General features: G+C 39.5%; 1 protein-coding gene across 1 annotated transcript in view; it reads left to right on the top strand.

The window, feature by feature from the left end:
- Nucleotides 1-23,101, top strand: part of LOC150075717 (solute carrier family 35 member F5) — a 202,303-nt gene that overhangs the window by 124,122 nt on the left and 55,080 nt on the right. The window contains exons 7-8 of the mRNA XM_090387847.1: nt 15,657-15,826; nt 19,275-19,444. Coding sequence (XP_090243973.1) covers nt 15,657-15,826; nt 19,275-19,444 — 340 coding nt within the window. The remainder of the gene's footprint in view (nt 1-15,656; nt 15,827-19,274; nt 19,445-23,101) is intronic.

Here is a 23,101-nt window from a genome sequence, read left to right as displayed (position 1 = left end):
CACCTGCTGGCTAAAGGCAAACTTCTGCACATCTATCCTACAACTCCCTTTACTCAATTTGAATTTATGCCCTCTCAGGCGATTATTCTGAACAAGAGGAAGAATCCCATCAGAATTGAACATGCTCAAACCATTCAAGACTTTATACACCCCAGTCAGATCATCTCGCAGGTGCCTAGTCTCTAGCTGCTGCAACTTGCAGAACTTAAGCCTTTCTTGGTAAGAGTACCCATTTGTTTCTCTCAGCAATCTTGTTGCCCTTCTGTGTACTCATTCTAGCAACTCTAAATCCTTCTTAAAATGAGGCCTCCAGACTTGTATACAGTACTCAAGGTGTGGCCTGATCATTGCCTTATACAACGGGATAATCCCCTCCTTATCCCTGATAGCAAAATTCCTATATATCACTGACGACACCACGAGCTACTCTTGCAGACAGTATGCACTGCTCAGAGAACTTCATATCTGCCTGCATAATTACCCCCATGTCCTTTTCATTGTCAGTGTAGTACCACATGGTTGATATGTTACTTTGGGATTACTGCTTCCATATGCAGCAACTTACATTTGTCAGTGGTAAACTTCAGTTGCCATTTCTCAGCTCATCTGCTCAACTTTTCTAGATCCTGTTACAGCAGTGTACTGTCATTAGTGTAATTAACAACCCCTCAAACCTTCGTATCATCTGCAAACTTGGACATTAAACTTGATAGACCATCATCAATATTAGCATTAGTAGAGGCATACGATGCAAGAAAGCAAGCTTATGTAGCATCAGCCAAAAAAGAAAAAAAAAAAAAAAAAATCTCCCATTTCACCCCTCCATTCATTCCAAATGCCTGTCCAGCTCACCCTTAAATTTACGACAGATGGAAGTTTGTTCCAGCAATCAACCACCCACTGGCTAAAGGCAAACTTCTGCACATCTATCCTACAGCTCTCTTTCCTCAATTTGAATTTATGCCCTTTCAGGCGATTATTCTGAGCAAGAGGAAGAACCCCCCTCAGCATTCATCTTGCTCAACACATTCAAGGCCTTATACACCTCAATCAGTCACCTCACAGGTGCCTACTCTCCAGGCACTGCAATTTGCAGAACTTAAGCCTCTATTGTGGCAGTGTGCTACTGCAACAGGATCTAGATAATTTGGGTAGATGGGCTAAGAAGTGGCAACTGAAGTTTAACCTTGACAAATGCAAAGTACTGCATATGGGTAGAAGTGACCCCAGAGAAACGTACCAACTATGTGGTACTACACTTAAGGTGGTAGAAAATGAAAAAGACCTGGGAGTAATTGTTCAGGCAGATATGAAGTTTTCTGAGCAATGCAGACAGGCTGCCAGGGCAGGTCATGGGGTTTTGTCAATGATATTAGCATTAGCATTAGCATTAGTAGAGGCATATGATGCAAGAAAGCAAGCTTATTCAGCATCAGCCAAAAAAAAAAAAAAAACAACCACTACTCCCATTTCACCCCTCAATTCGTTCGAAATACCTGTCCAGCTGAGCCTTAAATTTGTTTAGGCTATCAACTTCAACAACAAGCGATGGAAGTCTATTCCACAAACCAACTGCCCGCTGGCTAAAGGCGAATTTCCGCACATCTATCCGACATCCGTCCTTCCTCAATTTGAATTTATGCCCTCTCAGGTGATTATTCTGAGCAAGAGGAAGAATCCCATCGGCATTGAGCATGCTCAAGCCATTCAAAGCCTTGTACACCTCTATCAGATCACCTCGGCGATGCCTAGTCTCCAGGCTCTGTAATTTGCAAAACTTAAGCCTTTCTTCGTAAGAGCAACCCTTTGTTCCATTCACTAATCGCGATGCCTAGTCTCCAGGCTCTGTAATTTGCAAAACTTAAGCCTTTCTTCGTAAGAGCAACCCTTTGTTCCATTCACTAATCTGGTTGCCCTTCTCTGTACTCGTTCCATCAGCTCTACATCCTTCTTGAAATGAGGCCTCCAGACCTGTATACAGTACTCAAGGTGTGGCCTGACCAATGCCTTATACAAGGGAATAATCACATCCCTGTCCCTGCTAGAAATATTCCTGTATATCATTGACAAGACACCATGAGCTACCCTTGCAGCTCGTCTGCACTGCTCAGAGAACTTCATATCTGCCTGCACAATTACCCCCAGGTCCTTTTCATTCTCTACCACTGTCAGCGTAGTACCACAGAGTTGATATGTTGATCTGGGGTTACTGTTTCCCATATGTAGTACTTTACATTTGTCAATGTTAAACTTCATTTGCCACCTCAAACATCAAGCAAACAGTGCATCTTAAAAGGCCATGATTCAGGGGGCAACCGCCCCCCTCAGTTCTCCCCTGAGTCACAGCACTCCCATTAGCTTGAGCCTTTTGCTTTGTTGCTCTGATCAGAGTCATGATTTCGATTTAAATGTCAATAAAATTACAATTTCAGAACAAAATTAAAACCTTAAACTTGTATCTTAACACAGTTATAACGCTATATTTATTTTTCGGTATCGAGTGTTATCTACGAGTTCCCTTTATATAACTTCCGTATCAAGTATGTATTAATTATTTGTTACGTTTGTACTCTAAGTCGTTATATATATATAGTTAAAAGTACAATTTAATTGACAATGAAGTTTAACAAGATTAATAGATGTACTGATTAATTGACAATATTATATTATGCACTATACTATACAAAGCTAATGCTATCGAATTCCGGATATGCTGTATCGCGCTTCAGTAACGAGTGTTATCTACGAATATATAGGAATTTTGCTAGCAGGGAGAAGAAGGTGATTATCCCTCTGTATAAGGCAATGGTCAGGCCACGCCTTGAGTACTGCATACCGGTCTGGAGGCCTCATTTTAGGAAGGATGTAGATTTACTTGAGCGTGTACAGAGAAGGGCAACAAGATTGGTGAGGGGAATGGAGGGATCCTCTTACCAAGAGAGGCTTAAGTTCTGCAAATTGCAGTGGCTGGAGACTAGGCACCTGCGCAGTGATCTGATTGAGGTATATAAGGCCTTGAATGGGTTGAGCACGCTGAATTCTGATGGGATCCTTCCACTTGTTCAGATTACGAACCTAAGGGGGCATAAATTCAAATTAAGAAAAGACAGATGTAGAATAGATGTGCGGAAATTTGCCTTTAGCCAGCGGGTGGTTAATTGCTGGAACAAACTTCCATCTGTCGTTGTGAAAGTTGATAGGTTGAATAAATTTAAGGAGGAACTGGACAGGCATTTGGAGAGAATGGTGTGATTTTTTTTTTTTTTTTTTTTTTGTTGGCTGATGCTCCATAAGCTCATACATTTGCTTTCTTGCAAAACATGCCACTACTACTACTATTGGTAAGAGCACTCATTTGTTCCCCTCACCAATCTTGTTGCCTTTCTTTCTAACAACTCTACATCTTTTCTAAAATGAGGCCTCCAGACCTATACACAGTAGATGTGGCCTGACCATTTCCTTGTATAACTGGATAATCACCTCTCTGTCCCACCTAGCAAAATTCCTATATATCATTAAGACTGCATGACCTGCCCTGTTTGCACTGCTCAGCAAACTTCATATTTGACTGCACAATTACCACCAGCTCTTTTCCACTTTCCTGATTGTAGTACCACACAATTGCTATGTTTCTCTTCGGTTAATGCTACTCATATGCAGTACTTTGCATTTGTTATATTAAACTTCAGTTGCCACTTCTCAGCCCATTTGCCCAACTTATCTAGATCCAGTTGGAGTAGCATACTTTCTTTATTGTCATTAATATCCTTTGTATCATCTGCAAACTTGGATATTAAACCTAATATATCTTCATCAATACCATTGATAAATACACAAAACAAAAATGGGCGGAACACCAGACCCTGGGGAATTCCACTTTTAACATTTGTCCAAGAATAGCAGTGTCCATTGATTACCACCCTCTGGACCTCTCCACCACCCCTTTATCCATTGTAGCAACTTACCCTTAATGTCATACCTCTCCAGTTTGTACAGCAGTCTTCCAAGTGCAACACTATCAAAAGCTTTTCTGAAATCCAAGTATATGATATCAAAATTATTTTTGGCTCTCAGTTCCTTTATGACCACATCATAATATCCAATCAAATTAGTCAGACAAGAGCTTCCCTTAACAAACCCATGCTGTGTCTTAACTATTACTGCTGTCTTGTCTAGATGATCGTCCAGTGCTTCTTTAACCAGTGATTCCATTATTTTCCCCAGAACAGAAGTTAAACTAACAGCTCTATAGTTGCATGTGTCACCTTTTGAGGTTGTTTTTTTTTTCTGATGCTGCATAAGCTTCCTTTCTTGCATCGTATGCCTCTACTAATGCTAAATGCAAATTTCTGCAGTCTTGTCTAGATCCTGCATCACTTCTTTAACCAGTTACTCCATTATTTTTCCTGGTGTTAACAGAAGTTAAACTAACAGGTCTGTAATTATTTGTGCCACCAGTTGGAGCCCCCTTTATGAATTGCAAATACATTTGCACATCTCCAGTCCATGGGGACCTTCCCTGAGTCTAAGGAAGCTCTCATAATTAAGGCTAAGGGTTTGCTTACTTCCTTTGCTGCCTCCTTTAATATAACTGAATAGAGCCCATCCACCCCAGGTGGCTTTTTTATGTTTAACTTCAACAATTTCTCCTCCACTTTGCTCTCAGTTATTACAAAATCACTTAGCTCCCTGTTAGAGTTTGGTAAACTTCTGGCACTCCTCTCATTGAATGACTTCTCATGTGTGAATGTAGATGCAACATACTCATTCAGTTTATCAGCTACCTGAGCATGATCATCAATAGTCAACCCATCTATGTTAAGTGGTCCAATCTGATTCATCCCTTTCCTTCTAGAGTTTACATAAGTAAAGAACTCTTTGCTGTTTTTCTTTGCATCCTTTGCCAAAGATTTCTCGTAATCTGCCTTCGTCTGCCTTTGTGACTTGATTACAGACTAGTTTATATCTGCCATAGGATTCTGTTTCACCTTATACTTTATATGCAACCCATACATTTTTCTTCTCTGCTTGAGTCTCATTAGGTCATCTGACATCCATTTAGGCCTAAACCTTGAACAGTATTTCTTGGTTGGAATGAAAAGCCTAGTAGCCTCCAAAATTAATTCCTTGAAAGCTTCCCATGTAGAATTCAGTGTTGGTAACATGATCAGTTGATCCCACTGTACATAATTTAAAAACTGTGAGACCCCTGTAAGTCGCCTTATGAAAGCAAAAGGCATTCCCTTTAGCCTTGATGGCAGTTATATCTTTAATTCCCACATCAGTCCATCATGATCACTGTCACCCAGTGGTTCCTTTATCTGCAAATTCTTAATGCATGAATAATCACTGCTGATAATCAGATCAAGAGTATTACTCCCTCTGTTTGCCACTCAAACATGTTACTGTATAAAACAGTCATCCAATAAATCCACAAAAATCTTCGTAGTGTGCAAGTGACCAATCCACAAGTTCCAGTCAATACTGACAAGTTAAAATCCCCCATTATAAGAAATTCTGGTTTACTGGTCCACTCTATTTCTCTGCACAATTGCTCATTATACTCATCAGATTCATTAGGCCTATAACACACACCTACTCTCATTTTTCCTTTCCCAATGCTTATGTCACACCAAACAGACTCAACATTTCATTGTCCACCACCATCAATTGGATGCACTTCCTTAGATTTTGTCTTTTTTTTACTAACAGCTCTCTTTGGGGAGTACAATGTACACATTTTACTCCCCAAATTCCAGGCGCATCTGTAGCCATGTGGGAAGCAGCAGTACGTAGCACACGCTTCTTGATTAGACCGTCACCATCAAATACGGAGGATGCGGAAAGGTTAGGGAATGACCACCACATATCCCCGAGCAATGTGGCCTTAGTTGCTAATGCTCCTAAAAAAAAAAATAAATAAAATAACAAAAATAACTCCCCAAATTCCAATTCTGCACTCCTTATGTCTGTGTGACACCACGTCTCTGATATCCCAACAATATCTTCCTTTGATATCTTGACTAGAATTTCAAGCTCATCAAGTTTATTAACTTTACCCCTAGCATTCGTGTACATGGACGTATACATGCAGCTATTCTACTCTTAGTTACCCTAACACAGTCCATGTATTTACTTGTTCTACTGTGACTCCCAGCAGTCCTGGAAATTTCAATTTTATTGATTTCCAGGCTGCTGCTCATTCTAATAGAAGCAGTGAAAGAATTACTTTTGCCTCTGCCTGCACCCACTGTTAACCTTTTAGTCTGTGTATCCCCTCAAGCTAGCAGTTTTCCGACCCTCCTAACACTGCCTCGATAGCATCAACAAATATTCTTGCACCATTACTATTTAAGTTTGTCCCATCCCTATAGAAGCAGTCACTCCTGTCAACAAGCACAGACCAGAATGAAAAATTCTAACCCTTGAGCTTTGCACAATCTCTCCAGGGCAGAATTGCAGACACTTTCACATTCAACCCTAAATTGCGACTTTTTTTCAACATTGAGCTGTACATGTTGAATAAATCTATAGACCTCTTATTCTTAATGTCATTAGTTCCAATATGTACAACAATATTACATTTTGTGCCCTTAAATGATGAAATCTGCTTTACAACGTCATCAACCTTTGCCCCCGGCAAACATACCCTGGTCTTCTTCCAATTAATAATATATACAATATATATCATTAATAAATACAGAAAACAACAATGGACCCAACACTGAATCCTGGGAGACTCCATTAATAACATTAGTCCAAGAAGAGCAGTGTCCATTGATTACCACTGTCCGTCTTCTCCCACTCAATGATCCCTTTATCCTTAGTAGCAATTTGCTTCCAATGACACACTGCTCCAATTTGTGCAGCATTCTTCCATGTGCAACAGTAGAAAAAGCCTTACTAAGATCCAAATATATGATATCAAAATTATTCTTTGCATCCAGTTCCTTTGTGATCACATCATAGTATCCAATCAAATTGGTCAGACAAGACTTCTCCTTAACAAAACCATGCTGTGTCCAAACTATAACTGAATTCTTGTCTAGATGATCCTGCAGTGCTTTAACCAGTGCCTCCATTAATTTCCCTGAAACAGAAGTTAAACTAACAGGACTGTAATTACTTGTGTTGCTCCCGGATCCTCCTTTGTGAATTGGGGTCACATTTGCACTTCTCCAGTCGATGGGCACCTCCCCTGAGTCCAAGGAAGCTCTCATAATTATGGCTAAGGGCTTACTTCCTTTCCTGCCTCCTTTAATATAACTGGATAGATTCCATCCACCCCAGGTGCTTTTCTTATGCTTAGCTTCAACAATTCTATTGCCCTTCTCTGTGCACACTTGAGTGTGTACAGAGAAAGCCAACAAGATTGGTAAGAAGAATGAAGGGATCCTCTTACCAAGGAAGGCTTAAGTTCTGCACATTGCAGCGGCTGGAGACTAGGCACCTGTAAGGTGATCTGATTGAGGTGTATAAGACGTTGAATAGGTTGAGCACGCTGAATTCTGGTGGGATTCTTCCACTTGTTCATATTATGAACCTAAGGGGGCATAAATTCAAATTGAGGAAAGACAGCTGTGCAGGAAAGACAGGAAAGAATAGATGTGTGGAAATTTGCCTTTTGCCAGCAGGTGGTTAATTTCTGGAACAAACTTCCATCTGCCGTGGAAGTTGACAGGTTAAATAAATTTAAGGAGAACTGGACAAACATTTAGAGGGAATGGTTGTGTGAATAAGGAAGGATAAGGAGGTGATTATTCCCTTGTATAAGGCAATGGTCAGGCCACACCTAGAGTACTGTATACAGGTCTGGAGGCCTCATTTCAAGAAGGATGTAGAGCTGCTGGAACGAGTACAGAGAAAGGCAACAAGATTAGTGAATGGAACAAAGGGGTGCCCTTATGAAGAAAGGCTTAAGTTTTGTAAGTATAAAGTCTTGAATGGTTTGAGCATGCTCAATGCGGATGGGATTCTTCCTCTCGCTCAGAATAATCACCTGAGAGGGCATAAATTCAAATTGAGGAAAGACAGATGTAGGATAGACGTGCGGAAATTTGACTTTAGCCAGCGGATGGTTGGTTGGTGGAACAGACTTCCATTCCTTGTCGTGGAAGTTGATAGCCTAAATAGGTTTAAGGCTCAGCTGGACAGGTATTTTGAATGAACAGACGAGTGAAGTGGAAGTGGGTTTTTTTTTTTTTTTGGCTGATGCTGCATAAGCTTGCTTTCTTGCATCAAATGCCTCTACTAATGCTAATATACTTTTTTGTAGTATTGAATTTTCGCAAGAAACGATTTTTTTTTTTTTTTTTTTTGCCTAATGCTACATAAGCTCATACGCTTGCTTTCTTGCATCACATGCCACAATTACTCAGTGCTTATGTCACACCAAACTGATTCGACACTGCACTGTGTAGCCATGTCAACTGGCTGTACTTGGATTTTATCTGTTTCTTAACTAAAAACATAACCCCTCCTCCCTTCCAATCCTGTGTATCCTCCTATGCACATTGTACTCCCCAAATTCCATTTCTGCTTTTCTTATATCTGTGTGACACCACATCTCTGATATCCTAACAATATCTGTCTTTGATGTTTTGACCAACACCTCAAATTCACGAAATTTATTTACTAAACTCCTAGCATTGGTGTACACACAAATATTTTATTTTTATTTTTTTTATGTGAACCCCAAACATGAGAGGTATTAAAACCTATAGTACATAGTACCGTGCTTGGGTTGGAGTTTGAGAAGACGAAAGAAGATATTTGTTGACATTGGACTTGAACTTCTGTAGATTGTAATTTTCAGGAAATACGTATGAAGGAAGGTTGTTCCAGAAAACGGCAGTTGAATGAATAAATGAGGAAGATGAAAAGTTGGTTCTGTGGGTTTGAAGTTGGACAGTAAATGGATGTTGGCTGGTGGCGGCACATGTTCGGACTGTTTTGAAAGAGAGAGCGGGAATTATAGAAGCCAATTCAGAAGAACAGTGCCCATGGAATTATCTGTAGAAGAGGCATGCAGCAGAAACAGTACGTCTATGAGAAAGAGAGTGGAGAGACTCTGTTAGAGATGAATCATTAATTAACCTAACTGCCCTCTTCTGAATGGAATAAAGAAGTCTGAGAGAGGTTTTGGGGGCACCACCCCAGATGTGGGAACAATATTCCATGACAGGGCGGATTTGTGATTTATACAGAGTGAGCAGCTGTTTGGAAGAAAAGTAATGCCAAGAGCGAAAGAGAAAACCAAGTTTTTTAGATGCAGAGGAAGCAATATTTGTCATGTGCTTGTGCCAAGAGAGATTAGAAGTCAGGGTAATCCCCAAAAGAGATATATCATTTTGCCTAGAAATCGGAGTGTCACTAAAGATAAGCATAGGAGCAGAAGAATCCTTTTTGCGAAATATAAGACAAGACTGAGTTTTAGAAGTGTTGAAATCAACTAAGTTGTCTTTGCCCCACTGGAGAATTATCTGAAGATCGGCATTTAAGGAATTGGTAGCAGATTTTCAAGAAGTTGAAGCTGAATGAGCAGGACAAGGTTTCTCAAAATGGAAAGTGGAATGCAATGTGCTATCATCATCAAAACTATGGATAGGATTTCCAGACAATGGAAGAAGGTCATTAATATACAAGAGGAAAAGAGTGGGGGAAAGAACTGAATCTTGGGGGACACCGGCATTAGTAGAGAAGTTAGAAGACAGAGAGGCATCTACCATCACTCTCAGTGAGCGATCAGAGAGAAAACTGGATAACCAATTACTAAAAACAGTTGGCACAAACCATAAGATGGAAGCTTGTTTAGAAGACCTTTATGCTAAACATGATCAAAAGCCTTTGTGATGTCAAGAGCAACTACTTGTGTTTCACCAAACCTTTCCATTAAATTAGTCCATAAATGGGTAACATAAGCCAGAATATCACCAGTGGATCGATACTGACGGAATCCATACTAGCGATCGTTGATCAGACGGAAGGTTTCTAGGTAGTTTAAGAGTTGACGGTTAATTGGTTTCTCCATTACTTTAGAAAGAGTAGAAGTGGGACTTGTCACCCTTTTTAGGAACTGGCTGGATGTGAGCAAATTTCCAAGCAGAAGGAAAAACGCCTTTGTAATAAGAAAGTGAAAAAAGGCGGCAAAGAATAGGAGTAAGTTCAGGAGCACAGGTTTTGAGAACAAGTGGAGAAATACCATCAGGACCTGAAGATTTCTTAGCATCAAGAGTCATGAAAATCCTTTTGATATCCTTTTGACGGAAGACCACAGGAGGCATTGAATGGAGCGTGTTGGGAATGGTGGGAGGTGTTTTACCAAGATCATTAATACATGAGCTGGAAGAAAAATGGGATGCCAGCAGGTCAGCTTTATCCTTGGCTGAAATGACAACAGAACCATCTGGTTTGGACAGAGGTGGGAGCAGAGATGGGCAAAAGTTGCAACCAATAGCTTTGGCAAGTTTTCTACTCTTAGCCTGTTCAAACTCTAGTTTGGACTGATTAATAACTGATTTACAATTGTTGCGAGCTTTGGTGTAGGCAGAAAATGAAACTGAAGAATTAGAAACAAGCCAATTACGATATGCAACATTCTTCTCTTGAACAGCCTTAGCACATTTATTGGAAAACCAAGGTTTAGATAAAGGACTTGATTTTAAAGTGGAGTGTGGGATTAAAGGATTCCATTCCTGCAAGAATAATTTCACTGACACGATCTGAGCAAACGTTGACATCAGAAGTTTTGAAACGGTAATCCGACCAAGGAAAAGAAGAAAAGAAATCTCGCAGGTCATCTCATTTTGCATTCTTGTAATGCCAAACAACACGAGGTTGGGAATAGGCATGAGATAAAGGTTCCAGTGGAGAAGAGACAATCACCAAGTTGTGATCTGAAGTGCCTAAAGGACCTCTCACTTCGATCGTGTACTTAGAAGGGTTGTTTGTGAGAAAAAGATCAAGCGTATTGGCTGTATGATTAGGATTGTCCGGTATTCTTGTAGGTAAATAAACAATTTGTGCTAGGTCATTAGTAATTGCAAAAGCCTCAGCATCTCGACCTGCTGGGTCAGTGTGACTTGAATATGGAAGCCAGCTGGAGTTGTGAACATTAAAATCACCAAGGAAAATTACCCCCCTGTTAGGAAAGTTGGACTGGAGAAAATCAAGTTACAAAGAGAGGAAGTCAAAGAGCTCCAAGTGATTAGTGGAGTTGGGAGAACGGTAGAGACAACAGATGAATTTGACACAATGAGATAGAGAGATTTTAAGCCAGAGAAGATCAAAGAGAGGGGTTTCCAAATTGCCAAGTCTCTGACAGGGAATATCAGAACGGACATATGCACAAGTACCACCTTTGAAGCGAAAGGAATCATACAGAGAATAATTTGGGCATCTGAGATGAGCAGTAGATGAATCAACCGATAACTGAGATTCTGTCATGAAAAGTACATGGGGTTTGGCAGACTGCAAATGGAAATGAACATCGTTGAGATTAGAATTGAGACCACGTATATTTGTGAAATAAATTAGGAAGTGCTTGGGAGGTTTAGATCTTTTCGTAGATAAGCTTGCTCTATTAGTTTGACAATTCATGGTGTATTCGGTAGTAAGAAAAAGTTGGTGGACATGCTGTATAAAGTAATGAAATATTTGGATATGGCTTACATGTGGTAAGAATATACCCAGATCCTTGACATAACGTGGCCTCGACAATGCTCCCCACATACACACTACTCGGACTCCCTCCAGTCACTGTCTGGCAGAGTAGAGGTAGCAAGATTATACACTAGGTGATACGGAAGCCTCCTAGAGAGTTACCAATAGGTTCGATCCGGTGTACTAACTAGTGGCCGGCCTGCGAACACCAGTTTAGAGCTGTACCCTTGAAATGTAAGGAATATTGGATCTCGCCACGATGTTCATCATAACCTCAAAAGTCATCAATCATACTGCATGATGGAAGAGATAGGGTACTGTTGACCGGAATGTTGACCGGAACTTAGCTCTAGAGACTAAACATGGGTTCCACCACTTCAAGTCTCCAATATGCAAAGTGGTGGTATTTCACCGGTTGATGAGAGTCATCTACCACCTAGTACTGCCTGGTAACATAGAGGGGCAGCGTTCCTCCATGTGGTGTGGGTGCCACAACTCGACCCCTGCTTACGTTGGTTTACACCTGGGTGGTCACCCACCATGTACTTGTGCATGGAGGTTATACCCAGGATTACTAACAGTCCCACCATCGTGAAGGTGCAAGCAGAGGATTTGGCTGTCACAGACCGTCCGAACTTCGCCGAAATTGGGTCCACTTGACTTGAGTGTCACCCGTATATCAGTTCCATCAGCGTTTTAGACTCCCAGGTAGCAAGTACAGCTTGTCTGGCATATCTGAGAGAATGTCTGTGACAACCTCAAGGACCGAGGCACTTGTTCCTATTCTTAGCTACCCTAACATGGCCTGTGTCGTTACTTGTTCCACAATGACTCCCAGCAGTCTCTGAAATCCCCTGCACCGTGTTTTCCATGCTGCTGCTCATTCCAGATAGAAGCAGGGCAAGAATCACTTTCACCTTTGCCAGTTGCTACTGGCAGATGAACACAGACTATCTATTAGTCTGTGTTCATAATTGCATATGTATACCATTAATGAAATATAGCACAAGGAGTGGGATTCCGAGATGGATGAACAATGTGCTAAGCCAGCTTAATAGAGCCAAAAAAAAAAGATGATGGGAAAGTTACAGAGCAATGAAAAGTACTGAAGTCTATAACAGCTACAAATTGATCTATAATGGCATCCCAGAATGAGTTATGCTAGCAAAAAGGAAGATTATGAGAAATCGCTGGCTATGAGAGCAAGTGATTTCTCATAATTGAGAAATTGAGGAGGAGGAGTTTTTTTATATATGCAAGTACAAAGAAGAGAAGAACAAGTCAGTTTGCACCCTTGTATAGTGGTGCAGGAAAATACTCAGCTGATGTGGGTTTATTGAACAGGTACTTTCCATCAGTATTTACAGGAGGAAGGACATCCATGGGAACTATGCAAATGAAGCTGGAAAGCATGAAATGGGTTGTTGTTGAAATTTCATGAACACTATTTATTAGAACCTTTGAGTTTTTAAGGTGAGCAAGCTCCAGGAGTTGATGGTATGTACCCATTAATTTTGGAAGATGCAGTGATTGCATTCAACTATTAAGGTTAATGGTTTAATGCAATCATCTTAACCTTTTTTTTTTTTTTTTTTTTTTTTTTTACCCGCCATGTACCAAAACTAGAACTAAATAACTCTGCATTACATGCCTAAAAAAGTTAAAAGATCCTGGTAGTCCTATTGGTAACAAGTGGCGGGGGACAGATGTATTCTTCTCCGATTATATGGAGCACTAGTAAGATCTTGATTATAGTGTACATATTTATGATTCCACAAAACCAAGTTCTTTAAGATGACTAAGGAAATAACTACTACTAAATAGACACCCCAATCTGAATATTGCAAGCTCTACTCAACAAATTTCTCCACCATAGGCAGTAGTTCGACTGTATGTGATTTCTATTTTGAAAACTGGGGAAAAACATCATTATCCAAAATAATATTCCATCAGTTACATTCAGCACATGAAGTGCAATACCCACACTACACCCAGATATATGACGACAGCTCAAAAAAGAAACCAAAGTTGGGGTAGTGGTGCAGTACCCAAATATCCAGCAGCTCCAAAATGAATGCAGCATCTGTACTGCTGAAATGCAAGCCATTCTATTAGCTTTGAACCATGGTTTAGCAAAATCTGTCTCGAACTCATTTTTGCTTGATTAACCCAATTCTCTTGAAGTGATAAGAAATACAAATGCCACTACACACCCTGTTCTTCAGCAGATTCTGAACCATTCGGCAAAACAACTTTGATAGCAGATTTTGTTGGATACCAGCACATGTAGGAATAATTGAAAATGAGCAAGCAGATAAAACACCAAATGAAGCAATTGCAATGATTGACATATACTATAGAGTACCCTATACTAAGTACAAAACACTTATACATTCTAGTTTAATGAAGAAGTGGCAAGAAAAATGGCAAGACTAAGTTAACAGAAGCTATGGAAATTAAAAAAAAGACTTCAACAATAAGCCTCAAGCTTCAGACCAAACAAGAAGTTATTCTTGCTAGATTACAGATTGGGCATACCTTCACTATCTATTTGTGTAGTTACCAAATTGGATCTCAAGATCCTCTCCTTCAGTGCCATCCCAAATTGTCCAGCATTTGATGATCAGTTGCCCCCAGCTTGACAAACAACAGTATACAGAGTGCTCTTAAATAGGCATGGAAACCCCATGCTCCAGAATATCTTTAGTGATTGAAACAGTATCAAATGCTTTTTATTAACACCAAATATAATAATAATAGTGATAATAATAATGATTCAGCCTATAGAAGTCCTGAGAATTAGCAGTAGTATAACCATATAGTGCAAGGAAGCCACAGGCCTTTGCTGCACCTGCCAAAAAAAAAAAAAATTGATAAAATACAAATTATCAACTGGACAGTTACCTACTATCCAGTTGACCTTTTGAATTTCTTCAAACTGTCAACCTCAGCCTGCAGAGGCAACCCATTTGAGTAATCAACGACTCGCTGGCTGAAAGGAAACTTCAGTTTTCGGAAATTTTCTACAGTCAATCTAACCCTTTTCCTGTGTAATTTGAATTTATATCCCCTAGTTCTGGAATTCTTTATAACAGTGAAAATTCTGCTTTAATTTTTTTTTTTTTTTTTTTTTTCCCTAATCCTTTCAGAGCCTGCCTTATAAACTACAAAGATGTCCCCTCTAAAGTGCCCGGTTGCCAAACTCTCAAGTCAACATCTTTCCTTGTCAACCTTTTGTCTATCTCATCGTATGAATTGCCTCTTTGTTGACCCTCTCAACAAACATCTTTTATTAGATGAGGTCTCCATACTTTAACACTATTCCAGATGCAGTATTACAATTGACAACTTTAACTTTAAGCATTACAACTTTAAGTATTACAATTGCCTTATACAGTGGGATTGTGACCTCCCTTTCTCTACTGGATAATGTTGAATAAATCAATTGATAGAGCACCATGGGCTTTCCTGGCTGCCTATTTACACTGCTCAGCAAACTTCATATCTGCCTGTGTTGTAACTCCTAGATCTCTTTCTTCTTCTGTTGTTTTTAATACAAACCCACCGAGTGTATACATTATTTTTGGGTTTCTATTTCCCAAGTGCTTTAAAACATAGCTTCTACTTTTCTGACTACTTCAAGTCAGTTTCAACGTTTGTTATTGTTTCTTGGTGAAGGTAAATGCGTGTGCAGTTTTATCTTTACTATGCCCCCGCAAAATACATTGTTAAAGCTGTGACATTTCTTCTATGATGTAATCACCCCCTCCCCCCACACACACATATATATTTCTAAGGGTGGTACTGCTGTTCAATAAATTACTTTTACTTCAAATTTCATATAGATTAGTGGTCTGCCTTTTATACTTGTTACAGTGTTTCCTCTATATAGATGATTAATCATCTCTTGTATTGTGTTGAAATATTCTTTCTTTTAATAACTTAATTCCACTATCATTCTTATGTGCAAATTGTAGTATTATAATTTCTTACAGTGGTTTATAGGAAATCTCTCTTACCAAGAAGCTCTCTCAGATACAGAAGCAGGCATTGTTAATATTCTCTCATGTTCCTCAGGCCTCTTTACTCTCATCTTGGCTGGAATGTTTCCTGCTAACAGTGGTGACAGGTTTACTCTCTCAAAGCTGCTTGCTGTAATCATCAGGTAAGATTAAATATCAAAATTGGCTTTGGTAATCTTGAATTTGCCCTTGACAAATTAAAGCAGTTAGGTTAATTAATAAAACTGGGCAACAAAAAAAATTATTTTCATACCTCCCTATCACACATTGCAGATTATAAAGGAAATTGATTGCTGATTCCAAAAATAGCAAAATCTCTATCACATCTTCCATTGAAAGATATACTGAAATTTTTAGTAACTTAATGAAAGCAGCCAATTTCAAATGCTATTTTACAAATGAGTCTTATTAATTTTAAAATACTTTATTCAAATATGTCCTATGATATATTTTGCTTTGCTTTCCTCTCTAAAGATACCATTTTGCTTTCCTCTCTAAAGAAACTGGCCATAATCTCCAATTGTGGCAGAATCCCAGTGACCTTTGTACTGCTTTTCCATCATGGATAGGTCCTCATGGAAGCATTCTCCTTGCTCATCACTTTCATCTCCCAAATTGTGAGAAAAAAAACTGGAATGGAAACAAAACAAAACATTTAATTTTCAAAGACATTAGAACATTGAAGCATTGCACGATCATCTAGACAAGACTGCAGTAATAGTTAAGACACAGCATGGGTTTGTGCCCTTAAAAAATGATATACGTTTCACATCATCAACTTTTGCCCCTGGCAGACATACCCTGGTCCTATTTCATCTATCCTTATGTCTAAGTTTATCAAGCGGAAATCTGCTGTAAACCAATGGAAACAGTGAAAGGAGCGAAGGTGGAGTTGGCTTTCTGGTCCATAAAGATATAAAAAAACAACATTTTGGGATTCAAAAGTACATCACCAAGGGTATCAAGACTGATACTCAGGATTTCTAAGAGGTACAAGCTAAAGGTTATAATGATTTATGCACCAACATCGAGCCATGATGACAAAGAGGTTGAAGAAATGTACACAGAAATTGAGTCCTCTAGATGAGCAGAGAACCCACTACACTATCATTATAGGAGACTTCAATGCAAAGGTTGGAAAAAACAAAACAGTGCAGAAAGGGGAACTATAGGAAATTTTGGAATTGGTGAAAGAAATGAAAGAGGTAAAAGACTTGTGGAATTTGCAAAATCTCGAGGATTGTCACTAATGAACACTTTTTTTCAAGAAAAGGGTGAACAGGAAGTGTAAGAGTTCAAATGGATTAACAACTAATGAAATTGATTTCATCCTCACTAACAGAAGATATATCATGAATGATGTTACCGTCCTGAACAAGGTAAACATTGGAACTGATCACAGAATGGTAAGATGCACACTTGATATAGATGTAAGAAAAGAAAGGAAAAAACTGGCTCAAGTAAATAATATGAAGGTCTTTGAGATAACAGAAGAGGAGAAAAAGCAGTATGTACTGGAACTTAAGAACAGGTTTGAGCTTCTGCAGACTGGTCAGGACCAAGATATTGACGAGGAATATTACAACTTCCTGAAAGTGATAAAGCCCAAGAAACTTACAGGTAAAAAGAAATCCAAAGAAGAAAAAATTAGTCAAGAAACACTTGTCGTGATGAACTGAAAGCGACAAATGAAGAGCAAAATAAATACTGACAAGGAGAAAATTGAGTATGCTGAGTTATGCAGAGCCGTTAGAAAGAGTCTCAGAGAGGACATAAGAAGATTTAACAGAAGAAAAGTAGAACAAGCAATAAGGGAAAACAAAGGACTTAAATCAGCGCCATGAGCAGTAATACAGAAAGACAAATGATACTGAAACTGAAGAATAGCAATGGTGTACTTATAAATAGTAGAGAAGGCGTAATTCAAATAGCAGAAGACTACTATAGAAAATCGTACAAGGAGCAAGGGAATGATGCCATCAGTGGGGAAGATGGATCACAAATTAGTAACACATATGACATACCTGATGTTCTTCCTGATGAGGTAGAACATGCATTGAAAAAAATGAAGAATCAGGAAGCCCCAGGGAAAGATGAAGTTACTGTAGAGTTGTTAAAATTGGGAGGAAGAGACTTGACACAAAAACTGGCAAGACTCCCTTCATAAAATGCATTAGAAAAAGTGTGACGCCTAAGGAGTGGAGTGGAATAACGCAATCATAGCTTTGCTGTATAAGAAAGGAGATAAATCAGAAATTGGAAATTATAGACGAATTAGCTTGTTATCCCACATTTACAAGTTGTTCACAAGGGTCATTACTAACAGATTAGAAAGAATACTTGATGAGAAAAAACCAAAAGAGCAAGCAGGCTTTAGGACAGTATTCTCAACTATGGATCACCTTCACGTAATATCACAGCGAATGCAAATGAACATAAAACGCCATTATGCCTGGCATTTGCAGATTATGAAAATGCATTTGACTCCATACAGCATAGGACAGACAGGCACTGGAAAGACAAGGCATAGATACCCCATACACAGTCGATTCCGGTTATTTCGGACACATTGGGACTAGTGCATTTTGGCCCGATTAAGCGGCTGACCCAATAATCTGAAGTTTCACGTAAATAGTTAAAAATACAATGAACCCCCGCTTTACAATTGGTTCACTGTACAATCAAATCATGTTACAATGGACTCACCATAGTAAAGTACCATTCAGTATATGTTTCAATCCTGCAGTGGATTGAAAATGGCTGATGATGATGATGAATTGTAGGCCACAGTAATCATTTGTTTCACTCTTGATTGCTGCCAGACATATTTAGAGGGGCATGGTAAAGATGAATGCTTCCACTGAGCTGATTGTAGCTTCATTACAGGTTTAAATTCACATTTCCTTGTCTAATCAGTGGCAACAGTGTGTTTTAAAACTCTTCACTTTCTTGTCAGTAATATGCGAGTAACCATTTTGCAATTTCTTTATGCTTTGCTCATTCACCTCACAGGAAATGCAGGATACATCAGACAGCAACTATTAAAATTTTTTGAATAGATGATATCCGTATTCCAGATTCATTGGCTATTTCTTCAAAGGTCATACATCTGTCTTCCTCCAAACTGGTGGTAACAACGATTGCTGATGGGTTGTCCATAGATGTGTTCGGTCTTCCTGAGCATTGCTTGTCTTGAACACTGGTCTGACCTTGATGAAACCTCTGAAACAAACATGAAACTGTGCTATGATTTACTGTTGACTTGCCACACAATTCCCTCAAACAATTCATAAAGTTGTGTTGACGTTCAACCTGTACAGTTTAGATTTTAATAAAAGATTTGTCATCTGTAATTGTAATCTGAACTGATGCAATATCACCAGTTGTTTCTAAAAGCCTCTACACATTCAATGCAGGTTGTATGGAGTGAGAGGCATGTCGTCAGCATGCATTACTTTGGGATAACCCTCATATTATGTCTGTAAATTTTTACATGATTAGGTTTATTTTTAAACAATTGTTAACCCAAAAGCATAATCATATTGCTGATATTGCTAATTAGTTGGACTTACATTTTTTTTTACTTTAAAGCATAGCAGGTGTTGGTGTTATTAGTGCCACGGACAAACATCAGCTACGCAGTCACTTTCTTCAGGGAGCTGGGTGGTCATTGCTTGGTGCCCTTTTCTATGCTGCTTATATAGTTCTTTTAAGAAGAAAAGTAGAAAATGAAGATAAAGTTGACATTCCCATGTTTTTTGGTGAGATTTTATTTTATCAAATTTCATTTCATTAAGTTGTTTAAAGGTTCTGCAATCTTTGTAACATTGTATTCTATGATTTAGACAGATTCAGTTTAAGTTAACTTCAAATGAACAGAGCATGATACAATATTACGAAAACATTATTTTTCTGCTACTAATAATTAAAAAATTATTCTTATGCAGGGTCATTCAAAAAGAAGCAAACACTTCTATGTTAACAGAATGCTAACTATTTGTATGACAGTAAGTTCTTAAATACCAAATGACAGGGAAATTGAAAAAGTTACTACCCCTTCCTTCTGCACGTGTAATTGCTATCATATTTGCCAAGGAGAATAGGTTTGAAAAATGCATTTTGTATTGAAATATAAATGATGCAGAATTTGAATATGGGGAATGCAATGTATGCCAAAAGGACAGACAGGACAGGACAAAACAGGAGTGGAAAGGCATTTTGCTCTTAGTTAAAAAGCACATAATATCTAAGGCAGTGCATCCAGTTGACATGGGTGGCAGCACGTTAGAGAGAGAGAGAGAGAGAGAGAGAGAGAGAGAGAGAGAGAGAGAGAGAGAGAGAGAGCAGTACTTTTGATCTGATTATCAGCAGTGACTCTTCATGCAGTAAGAATCTAGACAAAAAGGACCACTAGGTGGCAGTGATCACAATGTATTGATTTAGGAATTGCTTAAATATACAACAACCATCAAGGCTAAAGGGAAGAGTTTTAACTTTTGTAAAAGAGACTACAGTGATATCAGACAGTTTTTAAATTCCATACAGTGGGATCGGTTAAGGATGTTACCAATAACAACTAAATAGGAAGAATTCAAAGAAATAACACTGAACAACAAATTTTGGGTCATATCTTGTTATGAGCAGGAAAGTAAGTTTACTTTATAGATTTTAGGGTGCTAAACACTGAAATAGTATGGCAGATTGGCTCTTGTTTTCAAAAATGTATTTTTTTATATTTATACAAGGTATTTTTTGTTTATATGGCAGTAAGATGTAGCTACGAGCATACTTGTATCAAACACTGGATCTTTTGCTTGCATTCAGCTTCAGGAGCATCCCTTTTCACCATCCAGCAATAATCAGCTAACATGGCTGCACTCCATTTGCTTTTGTATCTTTGTTCCATCACTGCAGTGTCTTGATGGAAGCACTCACTGTGTTCATTGCTGACAGCACCACAGTTTGGTAGAGTGCTAGATTTGCATCTTCAATGACATGCTGCACCGCAGTTTTTCATAAGAATTAAAGTGCATTTAGTGTCAAACGGCACCGGGGGTTCATCTCTACGTTACTTTCATTGTAGATGTACCAGTTCGCTGGGAAGGCCAGAGATTTAAGTGTATGGATATTGTATAAGTGCATTGTTGTTCATCTGGCCATTTAGCCACTAGACCCCCCCCCTGCTGGTGCCTAACGTTGACCACACTTGGCCTCGTGGGGGCAGACCAGGTACCCAGTAGTTTGAAATTTTTACGTGCTACATAGTGTCCTGAGATTTCAGTTGCTAGGGCCTTTGAAAAAAACAAAAGTGGTGGATAATGCTAGAGTTGGAAAGGCCAAATATGGCAAGCATGATTTAATTTTATCATAATTAAATTTGGGTGTGTGGGGCGTACACTAGTGTACAGATAGAGTGGGGGAGGGAGACTGAAGACTGGGGGAAAAGACATAAAGATGAGGACAATAGAGACAACCCGAGGTAGTCAGTGGGGCATGCCCATGCCCCACCAGAAGGTGCGGAGAGAGAGGACTGTCATCTCCCTCCCATTCCAGAAAACTTGGAGTAAACAGAAACTACACAAGGGGGGGCCAGCCCAGATTGCCAATGAGGCATATGTACAGCGTGGAACTGCTTTGTCGGGTCAGTAGTCGCTCCTGGGACTGCATCCCGTCCTTGATTGACATATACATGTCCAATCCTGGCAGTGTCGTTCCTGTGTCAGACATGGTTGGTTTTGGAGCCAATCCACATTCCAGACAGCAGAATTGATGAACCCTGTGAGGAATCCCATCCGGTGAAATTGTATCGAGTCAGGTAGGGAAATTCAGATGGAAATTTGTCCATAGTAGGAATCCCATCCAGTGAATTTGTTTTCAAGTCAGGTCGAGTCATTTGTCAATGATGTTTGGTCCTGCATCTAGTGGGAGTTCTATCATATGGAATGAGTCCATTTGGAGGAGTCCAGAGGAGTCCATTTAGGTTACAGAGTCTAAAGCCATTGGCCCTGTGCTTCCGTCCTACCCATCAGCACAGTAATGTGCCTTCAGGTCAGTCAGTTTGTCCAAGGTGATGGTGCAGGGTTGTTTTAGATTTGATCATGCAGAGGCGGGAGGTCTTTCTCCTGGCGAATAGCTCCTGTGCAAACTTGGAGAATGCATGATAAGTCTGGTCATCTCAGAGAAGATGTTCTTGGTTCTTTGGAATGAATTGAAGCCGAGTAATGAGGTTGCCTCTGAGGTCATTGTTACATGTCACAGTTATGTAGCAGGTGGTCCCAGGTCTCTTGGTCGCCACAGGTGCACAGTGGATTATTTGCTATTTCAAGGAGGGTAAGCTTACTTCTGATGGCGCCATGTTCGGTGAGAAGATATGTGGTGAATAATCCCAGGTCGAACCAAGTAAGTGATTTATGGACATCCTGGATGAATTTCCATGTTATATCGCCTTTGGTTGACAGAGCCCACCTTGTTTGCCAGATTTGCTTTAGATGGGTTGTCAGATGTATCTTTTCAGCACAGTAGTTGCTCAAGGTGTCCGTGGTATAATCCTGATATGTTGCAGGTTTAGGGAATTAGAAGGGAACAGGCATTCTGTGTGTTATCAGACACTCAGTCTAAAACACTAATGGATCTAATATCTTTCTATTTCAGAAGATTTAGGAGAAGTCCGGTTGGCCTGCCTCCCTAAAATCCACTCATGCACACCTTCTTGTTGATAAACCCTGTTACATCACTTAGGTGGCAACAAACGTGTAGAGTGGTTCTCTTCAAGATGCATGGTCAGCGTGAAGAGGAAAAGACCAAACCCTCCAGCACATGACAGCAAGACGACACAAATGGCCCTCAATCTCCATTGGCTTTCACTCCCCCTATTATGGCAGCGAAAGGATCAGAGTGGAAGCAGATAGTGCTAAGAATCTCTGGGTACAACCAGTCTCCCATGCACGGAAACTGAACTTGGCCTGTTACAATGCAAGATTGCTCATCGATGAAGACAGGATATTAGAGCTGGAAAAGGAATTAGAAAATGTGAATTGGAATATCATCGGTTTGGCTGAAACAAGAAGAAGAAATTAATCACTTATAGGTTTAGCAGGTGGAAATCTGCTGTACACCAACGGAAACAGTGAAAGAAGCAAAGATGGAGTTGGCTTTCTGGTCCATAAAGATGTAAAAAACAACATTTTTGAATTCAAAAGTACAACACCAAGGGTATCACTATCTTATCTCTTAGAAATCCTGAGTAGTAATACTCAGGATTTCTAAGAGATACAAGCTAAAGGTTATAATGATTTATGCACCAACATTGAGCCATGATGATGGAGAGGTTGAAGAAATGTACACCGAAATTGAGTCTTCTAGATGAGCAGAAAATCCACTACACTATCATTATGGGAGTGGGGGAGACTTCAATGCTA

This window comes from Mastigoproctus giganteus, chromosome 13, assembly GCF_048544385.1.
Source record: "Mastigoproctus giganteus isolate SK-2022 chromosome 13, ASM4854438v1, whole genome shotgun sequence".
Classification (NCBI taxonomy): Eukaryota; Metazoa; Arthropoda; class Arachnida; order Uropygi; family Thelyphonidae; genus Mastigoproctus; species Mastigoproctus giganteus.
Note: the sequence above shows the minus strand (reverse complement) of the source record. Positions and strands in the feature narration are given on the sequence as shown.